Raw genomic sequence first — 11,371 nt, forward strand, 5'->3', positions numbered from 1 at the left:
ATAAGATTACCGTCTTCCCTTTCCGTCTGAAGAATGGGATAAGCTGGCAGTCACAACTATTAAAGAATACGCAAATATGTTGTTGACGGCCTTTGGGCTCAGAGATTTGCTTCTGTCAAACAACAAAGCCCTTCGCGATCTTTGAGTTCTGTGGAATCTCGAAACTCGCTCACCATCTACTTTTGTCTCACTGTTTTCTCGGAGTCAGACACTCGTGCGAGATCAGGCAACATATAGTAGCCCTGAGTTTCTTGTTGACGAAGTCGGTTGCGTTTATACACCCCCGATGATCGTGTAACATGAGACCAGGTTGGATTGTCAGGCATTCTTCCTTCGGGACTGAATCGCCCTTTTGCTCCTCGCTCCTTTCTCCTGGCATCAGAAGCTCGAGTCAGGAGTTGCTCAGGAGTTGATTCGCTGACGACGTTGGGTTGCGTTGATACACCCCCCAAGGTTTGCTTAGATTGAATCGCCCAGGCAGTCCAGACACTCATCCTTCAGCGAAGAATAGTGCCTTATGGTCTTCAGGGTACAGCCTTGCTGTCCTTGATTCGTCTGACTGGTCAACTGGTCGGTCACCTGACTTTAGTACAGACGGACTGACTGTGCATGTCCAGATTGAAGCTTTCAATATGGAACTTAGACATACTCTGAAGTTCTTGATGTCAAAGCATTCGAACCTCTCCTACCTGTTAACTTCTTGCATGTGATCAGGAAGGCCTTCTTCTAACCCTAGATACGACAAAGAGGGTTAGTGAGATTTTAAGCCATCGTCACAAGTTTTGGCTTTAGAGAACACAAGGCGGTGTGCTCTCTAAGCCTTCCGTTGTGGCCTAAGAATGGAAACCCATTTTGTCCTTGGGCCAGGAGCTTGGAAGCAAGGATGGCACAAGTTAGTGGGCAGGAGCCAGAGAGAGTCCTGTGCCCTGTCGGGTCTCTCAAGTTTTATCTACATAAAACTCAAGAAAGTCGAAGTCATTCGGGCAATCTGCAGTTCCGAAAAAGACCAGACTTGCCCATATCGAAGAACACCCTGGCTTTAGTGTTAAGGAGTTCTTTCAAAAATGCTCCTTCATTGTGTTTGCACAAAGATTTGAAATCTTTTTATCTGAATGCTCACGAGGTGAGGGCGCGGCCTCGGAAGCATTTCAACAGAGCATGGCACTCAGCAACATCCTGAGTACCATGTTTTAGCGAAGCAACTCTGTGTTCACTTCACACTCCCTGCAAGATGTGAAGATGGCATATGAGATCTGCTGCTCGCTAGGGCCATACGTGTCTGCAGACACAATCTTGGGGGCAAGAAGTACCACTCATCCTATCCTGTAGAAAATGGTTAGGAAGAGCTCTTAATTTAGTTGTTGAGTCGCCGACAACGGCGACTTCTTAACTCTTAAGACCTTAGTTAACACACCTTAACTTTGGCTAGGTTGGTCAGGTGGTGATATATATATTTAGTATATATATTTATTTTGTATTTTACTTCTTGAGCCCTCATGGTATGGTCAATATGGTCTAGTCACGTTGTGGTCTCGCCCCTGTTGACAGATCATCTGGAGTGCACCAGCTATATAGGTCTCTACCTCGCTGGCAACTCTAGTAGCACAAGCAGACTTACGTGGCAATAACCACGAAGCCAGCTATGCTAACAGGTGGAACCAAGATGTAAATCGTCTGCATGCATTTGTTTCCCAAAATCCTTCTATTCTGTCCCTTCCCACCTCCAACGGTGGGATTCAGCTATATATATATCTGACAGGTAAGTTTCATGAACAAAATGATATTGTTATGATACAATAAAGTTTGTTCATACTACTTGGCAGATATATAATCAAGTACCCACCCACCTCCCCTCAGGGGACAGTGGAAATAAAAATTATGAATAGAAAATGGGAATGGTTCCTGATACCCGCCTCCCAGCGGCGGGAATGGGTACTAACCACCTGGCCGACCACTGCGTGTGCCGGAAGTTTTTGAAATTCTGTCGGACTTCAGAAAATACAGCTATATATATATATATCTGCCAGGTAAGTATGAACAAACTTTATTGTATCATAACAATATCATATTTCTATGGAGTATTAAGCTGTACTTTGTAACTGTTTTAGGTTGAGAAACAGCCAGGCAAAAGCTTGCCTGACATAGAAACAACCATATCTGCAGTGAAATGGCTTGAAAATCGATCATTAGAGGGTGACCAGCCATTCTTTATGGCAGTTGGTTTCCATAAACCTCACATTCCACTGAAATTTCCTGTGAAATTTATTGGTAAGTACTATTTGGTATGATACAGTAGCACAGTGTTTGCTTAATGTATTTTATGATTTTTATGACTGTGATAGAAATTTTTTAAACATTTCCCTTTTTTTCAGATTTTTACCCTATTGATACGGTACCAATGCCTTCAAATGAAGATTATCCAAAAGGGCTACCAAGTGTTGCTTGGAATCCATGGAATGACTTGAGAAGAAGGGATGATATTAGAGAACTAAATATATCATTTCCTTATGGTCCAATTCCAAAATCTTATGCGAGGTAAAGTATGAATATTAAAAGTTTATTGATATTTGAATATATTTAAGGTGTTAAAATCTCAAGTTAACTCACCCTTTATATACATTTATGAAGGATTTACAGTAGTAGAAGCTTTCTAGTCATCATCTGTATCTCCCTGGTTCCATGAATATAACATTTTTTACTTCTTAAATCTTGAATGTTGCTACATTTAGTTAAAATCAAATAAGGAACCTTTTTCACTTTTAGTGCTCATAAGTTGTAAGGCCTCTTCTGGATATGCATTATAAAGTTGAGAGTTGTGATGCTGTATGTATGTGAAACTAATGACTTGTTTACATTAACTCCATGTAAATGTTGATATTTTTCAGTAATCTCATTGATTATTGTTTAATAATTTCCCATACTGCACCTCTTAGCAAGCTGTGTTGTTCTAAACTTTCTTGCTCATACTTACTGTTTGCTGGTGATTTTTGCTATTACTAAGACTAAGAACAGAGATTTTGGAAAAAATATCTCAAACTTACGACCAGAATATGTTTTAATCAAGAAATTATCATCAAAAATAGGTGATAAAAGATGAAAGTGAATTCTTAACAAAGACTGACCTCTAAACTTTGCGATTTCCCCACTTATTTTATACGGTTCTCACAAAAATGTTTGGATCTGGTAGAAATGGAGTTGAATCAGTAATAGGTGTACCAGAAGAATTTGAGATTAGTAGATATTGGTGTCCATCAAGGATCAGCACTGAACCATCTGCTGTTTATCATCATAATGAAGAAGCTACAAAGGAATGCAGAAAAGGGAGTCCCTGAAAGGTGCTTTACGCAGATGACCTGTTGCTGACAACAGAATCTTTTAGTAGAAATATTTAACCATTAGGAGCAAGAATAAAAAAAATCAATATGCAGCACCCCAGGCCAGCAAAACTTTGAGGTCTGCCAATTAAAAAAAAAAAAAACACCCAATGGAAAGAGGAAAATTTATAAATGCATATGGTGTAAGGAAAAAAAATTAAAAAAAATTTTCCCTATCTTTCACAAGAAGTTAAAAATTACTATTTACAACCCCTTGGTGGGGGGGGGCCTCTTTTACAACACAATTGTAAATTTTACCATGTTAGACATGTTTTTTCTAAATAAAAGTTTATTTTATTTTATAATATAAAATTATAATTGCAGCTCATACAATATCAAAACAGATAGGAAATAACTTCAGTAACAAATTCAGAGCTGTAATATATTTACGTAAATTACTGAGAACAAAGATGCAGTAATTTTTTTGGATTATACATGTCTTTTCTAGTATTTCTTTGCACTTTAATTTGCAAAATTGCAATTATAACTGACATTCTATCATGAAAGATAAAAAACTAAAGCCAACAGCAACCCCTTGGTATACTATTTATATAGACAAATTTATAAAAAGATGTCATGTGAGACAGAGAACCAGTGCATGCTCCCTTGAAGTCAAGATCCAAACTAACTCTCTTGAGCCGCCCAGTTGATTTTTACCAATCTGAAAGTTGCCATTAGTGAATTTGTGGGCTATACAAGTAATGGCACCTATTTCCTGCTTGATTCCTCCAAATCGTTGGTGCGTAATAGTACTATTGTTACTCACCATGAGTGACACCGTCCACTACCCAGAACCTGTTATTGCTACTCATATGTGAGCATGTCCATTCATTAAGGGTTAAAAGCTGGAGAAGTTGAATGGAAAGAAGAGGACTGTCAGAAAAGCAGTAGATGTAGAAGCAGAAGGATGAGACCTGTATGGAGAGCCAGGAAATTATGGAAAGTTCATATAGAAAAAGCACAGTACGGAGAAGAAATGAATAACAGAAATCTGCTGGTCACATGCAAGCTTTCCTTGCAAAGTGCCTGTACAAAATGTAAAGGAACACAGAAGTTACAAAGTCATCACTGCTATTTGGATGCATGTTTATGATGAATGTGACTAAAACAAATTTTTTAGATTTTTAATTTTTTCTTGCTAGTCCATTACTTTTGATTACCCCAATCTCTGAAGTGAAGAAAGGATGCAGTTGATACTGCTCTCCTTCTTGGGAGGATCCTCACATCCCTCACAGCAATCACTGTAAGCCTTTGTGTCATCTGAATCATGAGCTGTGAGACAAGGCAAGTCAGGAATATTGGAAAGAATGAGCTCATGATAAGTTTGGTTTTATATGGAAAATTAATTTTATGTTGAACTGCATTGGTTTCACAACTAAGTTATTAAATATTGCGTATCCCACTTATCCAAAATTTTAGTTTAAGTCGAAAGGATTAAGCTGCTAAAACACTTGAAGATTAGCCGATTGGATCTGTAGGATCTGCTTGAAAGCACTTTTGAATTTATCTGAGGATCAGAACCTTTGCCTATTGAAGCAGAAGAACCCTGAGGTGCTAAAATAGCTGCAGAAATATGGGAAATAAATGAATTTAGGATTCACTGTCCCACTGCTAACATAAGATTTTCTGATGATGAATCTAACCACCTGTGCATTCCATTTCTGAGAAAATGTTTACCTACTCTGCATGACGCTAGTTTATGATATGGACTTAGTACCTAACTTATATCCTGAGCTAAGATGTGAATGTTGACATAAGTGTTACCATGTAGTCATATATGGCCCATTTATGTGATCTGAACGTTTCCCCACAAGCTTCATTCAAATACGTACTATGGAGTGAAATAATGATTACCATATGATATGCACTGCTATTCCTCTTTTGCCATTATAGGATATATACCACTACAAAAGGGTCAAGGTAAAAGGAACAAGGTAAAACATAATATGGAAGTTAACTAACTACCACTTGAAATAGTCATTAATCGGGCCTAAAAGTAAATAAGAAACTATGTAATTACAATGAAGCACAGTTCAAAACACACTCTAAGAGGTAATGTTTAAAAAAAAGTCAATATGCAAAATTAAGAAAGAATTTGGCTAAAGCTAATTCAATTTCTAATTAGCTAGACTTATCAAATTCAGAAATCACTAAAATTATAGGAATTGCTCTTTCCAAGGCTACTTGAAACATAGCACCAATTCTCATCTTGAACAAACAATAGGCATCATATATACAAAACTCATGCGAAAATTTCAAACGAGGGGGTATCTGATGGAAAATAATTGGTAGTTCTATAATATTCAGCAGTTATCACTCCATTTCCAAACTGAAGGATAAATACGTAGGACCAAATAGTTTAACAAGAAATTAGGCTTATTACAAGTACTAATGAGTTTATTGCAAAACAAAATATTTCGATGGCGAAGAAAATCTACAATCATTTCGGTTGCAGTAAAATATATCTAACTTTAATAGATATAACCATGAGCTAAAATAGTCATATTCTTTCTTCATACTACAGTGCAGTACATGCAATCTAGATACACAAGATTAAATGATGATTGGCAATATCCACACAGTTGCAGATCTTGCCTCACTGCTTAGGATGCATTGGATAAGAAAATTGCTGCTATTTCCCTAATATTGCACAAAAATTGCAAGTTGTACCATGCAGTTATTTGAAATCCAATCATACAGTTAGTTATTGGAAAATAGGATCTTAACTTGACTAGGAAACTTTGTTATTAAATGCCACCTAATTTTTACTTTCAGATATATACGGCAAGGGTACTATGCTGCTACAACTTATGTTGATTCCCTCATAGGGCACATACTAGCTACAGTTGAGAGTGATTTTCCAGATACTGTAGTCGCTTTGTTAGGAGACCATGGTATGTATGAGGTTTATTTTTAATATTTTGATGCATTTAAACCTTTAGAAAACTTCAGGTAGATATGAAAATTATTTTAGAGTAAGAGCTTAGTAAACGGGCAATGATCAGTGTTAATTCATTCCTTACCCTTCCCAATGATCTATAATAATAAAATCCGAGGGCTACTTCATGCTTTTGGTGGATTTTAGGGATGTGTATTTTCATTACCTACCCATCAGTCCTCCCACAAGTAACACCTCCTTCCCCTGGGTGGTAGAATGTTCTAGTTCAAGGCACTTTGTTTCAGAGTCTCAACCACTCCACAAGTGTTTACTTTGAGCTTGTTCCCACCCGTATGTCTGTAGAAGCACCGGAGCAATTGGCTGGTTCTGGCAAGCTCATTGCTGCAGTTTGCAGGGACAGAGATCAGCTTCTCAAGTTTTTACCACAACCCTGAGTTTGGCAGCAGACAATCTCAGTTGCCAGAGCTTGGTGATAGGGATGGAGTCCATTGCAGAGAGATTCTTTAAGTTATGGGGAGTCCAAACCATGATTTCTTCAAACCTGGTACAACAGGAAGTACGGGTGTTCTGCTCAGTTGTGCTGGACTGTGGGTTGTGAAGGAGGATGCTTTTCAGCACCCATAGATCAACTCCAGTAGCTCCCAGTGGCCACATGCCAAGTGTTTCAGGACCTACTGGCTCTGTTCTGAGGTTCCAAGAGAGCTTCCCCCATAGTTCAGCCTCCTATGCCAGTTGCACATCAGGAGTTATCACCAGGCAGTGAAAACGATGGCACTTCATAGAGACTATCCAGCGTCTCCTGTACGCGAAGAGTTTTCTCGACACATGGCAAAGATATCTGGATACCTGCAGAATCCTACCTGTGGAAAATGGGCTTTCTTATATAATTACCTTTCATTGCCAAGAGAAGCTTCGCGTCATTTCAGAGATCTTTATGCTTCTGAAAAGTTTCAAACAGTCCACCCAGCCAGGGATCACAGGCCCCGAGTTGGATGTGACTTTCATCTTAAGGAACCTAGCTTGTACCCCTTATGAGTTGTTGAGGGAGTCCTTTTTGATCCACTCCCAAAAGGAATTACAACATCCCATATGTCCAACAATCTAGAGGTGTGGGATTACTCCCTCATCTCCTCCAGACCAGGAAGGATTCCTTGGTGGGTAGAACCAACCAGTCAGTGAGTTAAAGAGGGGTATGTGGGTGGCTCCACATGTCTCGTGACCAAGCACAGATGCCAATAATCCCTTGCGTACACAATTATTTTCAACTTTACCGGTTTCCAGCTGGCGCTGAGTATTTCTCCTAATGTTAAGACCTCAGGGTTGTAAGTTATGAAAAATACAAATTGGGTTAAAATTTGTCATTTTTGTGTAGGAACAAATAGCAAATTTTTAAAGTAATTTGAATTTTTCCTCACATACAAACCTGAAGTTCTTTACATTTACATCCCACTTCAGCCACCCTTCATTCTGGAACCTGAGCTGAAAGGCAAAGTTGAGTGCAGATTGACAAGTTGACAGGGCTTCCCCCTTACTGTCAATAGTTAACAGCCTTGTCTGAAAGTTAAACAGCTGTTCCAGCTCTCGTTTACAAGCTAAATCCCTACGTAAAGACCTTCAGGTTTGCATGTTAGGAAAAATACAAATTACTTACTTTTAAAATTTGCTATATTTTGGTCATAGTATATTTATTCAACTTGAATGGTACACTGTAGTAGTTGGAACAAAATCTTCTTGACAGTAGTCACCACCCTACTTACAAACATTCTAGTTACAAACATTCATAGATACAAACAGACAGGGTCACAAGTTCAGATTTTGCTCTGCACACCTGTTCTTATAGTAAGAAATTTTGCAAAGAACAGAACACAAGGAAGAAGAAGAACCTGTTTCTTTATACCCTTCCTTTATTATCCCAAGTATTCTTTTGATTAACTACCGTGTATCTTCATACAATCACAAGAATACGCATCCAATCTTGTAATACATTCATACTTATTTCTATCTTCCCAATTTAACTTGTTCTTGGGTGAATTCCCATCGTCTTTATTCCTTCTCCCCATAGAAAAGATTTATAATACATTTTTGTCAATATATATGGTGATATGCATTGTTCAGTATCTGAACTTACAATGTCAGACACTGCCCCTGCGAAATTCTCACCAAGTTTATAGCTTTCAAAGCATGGAAAAAATTCCAAAATTTGAATGTTCATGAATCTAAATTTTATCTTCTTCTATTTACCTTTCTAGTATCCAAAGTAATTCTTTATATTACTGCATGGTTTAAAACTGCAGTGAAAATAATATGATCTGTAACTCCTAAGATAACTCTGTAATGTCAACATATTAAAAACCAACTTATGAACAATACAAGATACGAAAAGCTGCCTGGAATGTAACTCGTTCGTAAGTGCGGTAGTGACTATACTCTTTCTTCTTCCTAGCTATATTGACTATTGCCTTTTACTTTTCATCCTGTCCTTTCAGTCTCTAAAATTAACTGTTCAGCTTTTTTATCTTAACATTGCACCAAAGTTTACCACTAATTTTATAGCATAAATCTTTTAGCAGAATCTTGTGAGAGTAGATATGTTGACTCGGTAATTTCATTTAATTAATTTATGACATAATTATGTTCAATATAGTATTGACAAATATCAGTATTTAAAAGAAAAGGTTGACTGACAGCTTTATACTTCTTTTGAAGTATGCCCCATTTCAAGGCATGTATTTCAGTCAGTTTCATAATGGATCTTTGAGTGTTCATCTGTATTTTCTTTTGAAATTATTTAGGGTGTATTGAACAAGTTTTTTATTTTCAGGTTGGTCTTTGGGTGAACATCAAGAATGGTCTAAGTACAGCAATTATGAAGTTGCTACAAGAGTTCCTTTTATTATTAGCAAACTGAAGTCGAGTATTGATCGCATATCTGAAGAAGCACATAGTAAAAACAGAATGCATGAATTTAGAAGAAAGAGCTTAGATGTAAGCAATGGTAATGAGAGTTTAAATCATATCAAAACTCTCCGTTCATCATCTATTTGGGAGTCTGATGATAGTAATTTTCATGCAAAATATGAAGAGAGGCATCACAGTAAGGGAGAAAATTCTCATTTTTCGAGCTATGAAGGTGTAGTAGAACTTGTGGATTTGTTTCCTACGTTAGTCGATCTGGTTGGACTCCCAGCTGTTCCATCATGTCCAGAATATTCACAAAATATTGAAATATGTTCTGAAGGGGAATAGTTTAGCACCATTATTAAGTACCAAACTTCATAATGCAATTGAAAATACCATCAAGCCAAGAAAAAGTGGTACTGGAATTAAAAAAGTATCTTTTAGTCAATACCCAAGACCAGGCTTAAACCCCTCGGTGTCCCCAGACAGTGATCAGCCTCGAACAAGTGAGACAAGGATAATGGGATACTCCATGAGAACTCACAGATTTCGTTATACTACTTGGTTGAAGTTCAATAATGTTACATACAAACCTGACTGGAGTGAAATAGTAGCAGAAGAATTATATGATCACAAATTTGATGACAATGAAGATTACAATGTGTGCCATAAAAAAGTATACCAGATGCAGAGAAAACACCTTCTGAAACAGTTGAGTCACTGGAGGAAAAGGACCAGTTTAGCCTGATATACCATGTTTTCAAGTGTGTTATGCAACTTTTTCTCCTTTTGTAAAGTTCTTTTGAAATTAGATGTCACATTTATTTTAAGAGTTAAGAGACTAATTACTTCTATTCAGGTGGGACATAGTGGAAGAAAGGTACCTGTTTTATACCTGGTATGCTGTTTACTTTAGCATAAAGTAGTTTTTATGATGTGCTAAATTAAAGTTACCATTCATTTTACACAAATAGCATTTGAGATGGTAAAACATCTTAGTTTTAGAACTTTCTAAAAAAAAATGTGGTCAATTTTTTCGTTTTTGAACTTTCTAAACAAAAATGTGGTTAATTTTTTCAGCTTTTTAGAATTTTAATTATTTCATCTGCAATACCTTCAGTCAGAAGCAGAATGTTCAGTGTGTTAGACATGATTAATATTTGCTGGCATGCATCATCAAAGTTGGAACCCTAGTTCATTGATGAAAACCTTAAAATCTATAAATTGCAGAAGTTACATGTTTTGATCAGGTGATAGTCTGTAAGTTTTTGGACTGCAATTAATGAAGTTGATTGTTTACCCCTTTGTACCATTCTAGTAAAAAGTACGATTGTTCCTCTTGATTAACTTTAATAAAACCAGTTTCTTCACTATATTGCATCAAATAAAAATTCTGTATTTTTCTTACAATTGATTTTTTTAAAACCTAATAGAACACATTAGGATTGCACTGCATTTAGATACAAACCCTTTAGGCAAACCTTTGTATTAGGAAATACAGAGAACATTCTTCTAAATCCACAAATCCAAATACAATTATCACACAAGGGACTGGTTCCAGATTCCCCCCCCACAACTTCATATGTACCAAATTGCATAGGTTTAAATCCCTAATTTCAAAGGTGCAGTAAATTGAACCAAGGTACAGGATTTGTATATGTATACATATCCTTGTGTTTACAGCATAGACCATAAATCTTCTCAAGATTACTGAAAATGCCTAGAACAATGTAAATTCAATTGTCATACTGTTTGGTGTAAGAAATACATGACAGAAAAGAAGTCTTTTGTGCATTTAGGTTGGGACCATTAAAAAAAATTGAAGGTCAAGAAATACTGCTTATTCAAGTTAGAAAATGTTTTCCAATTCATACAAATTAATGGATTTTGACTCTGTTTGTGATGCTGTACTAGTTGATGTGATTGTGCTTTTTTCAGTAGCAAAGGGAAAAAAAACTAATATAAGTAAATGTGTGTGACAGATATATATTTTGTGCAGTACAACATCCCTAAAAGTACAAAGTACTCTTGGTACATTGTTTTTACCTATTAATTTGAGCTCTTATGCTACCACCATCTTCAAAATTTATGAATAAGTGGCAGTGTCTAATGTTATTGCCAGTGATTTTGAAACATTTTCATTAAACTGGCTGGCAATAATTCACACCTTTTTCATATTTATGAGTTAAGATTACATCGA

The 11,371-nt window shown here is 36.7% G+C and overlaps 1 protein-coding gene across 1 annotated transcript in view; it reads left to right on the forward strand.

Moving 5' to 3' along the window:
* LOC135200760 (iduronate 2-sulfatase-like) overlaps positions 1–10,581 on the forward strand; it is a 70,102-nt gene extending 59,521 nt beyond the window's left edge. Inside the window, 5 exon segments of the mRNA XM_064229376.1 lie at positions 2,109–2,268; positions 2,373–2,535; positions 6,150–6,268; positions 9,095–9,516; positions 9,518–10,581. Of these exon segments, the coding sequence (XP_064085446.1) occupies positions 2,109–2,268; positions 2,373–2,535; positions 6,150–6,268; positions 9,095–9,516; positions 9,518–9,919 (1,266 nt within the window). The 3' untranslated portion in view covers positions 9,920–10,581.
* Positions 10,582–11,371: the final 790 nt, after the last annotated feature.

This window comes from Macrobrachium nipponense, chromosome 27 (assembly GCF_015104395.2).
Source record: "Macrobrachium nipponense isolate FS-2020 chromosome 27, ASM1510439v2, whole genome shotgun sequence".
Taxonomy (NCBI): domain Eukaryota; kingdom Metazoa; phylum Arthropoda; class Malacostraca; order Decapoda; family Palaemonidae; genus Macrobrachium; species Macrobrachium nipponense.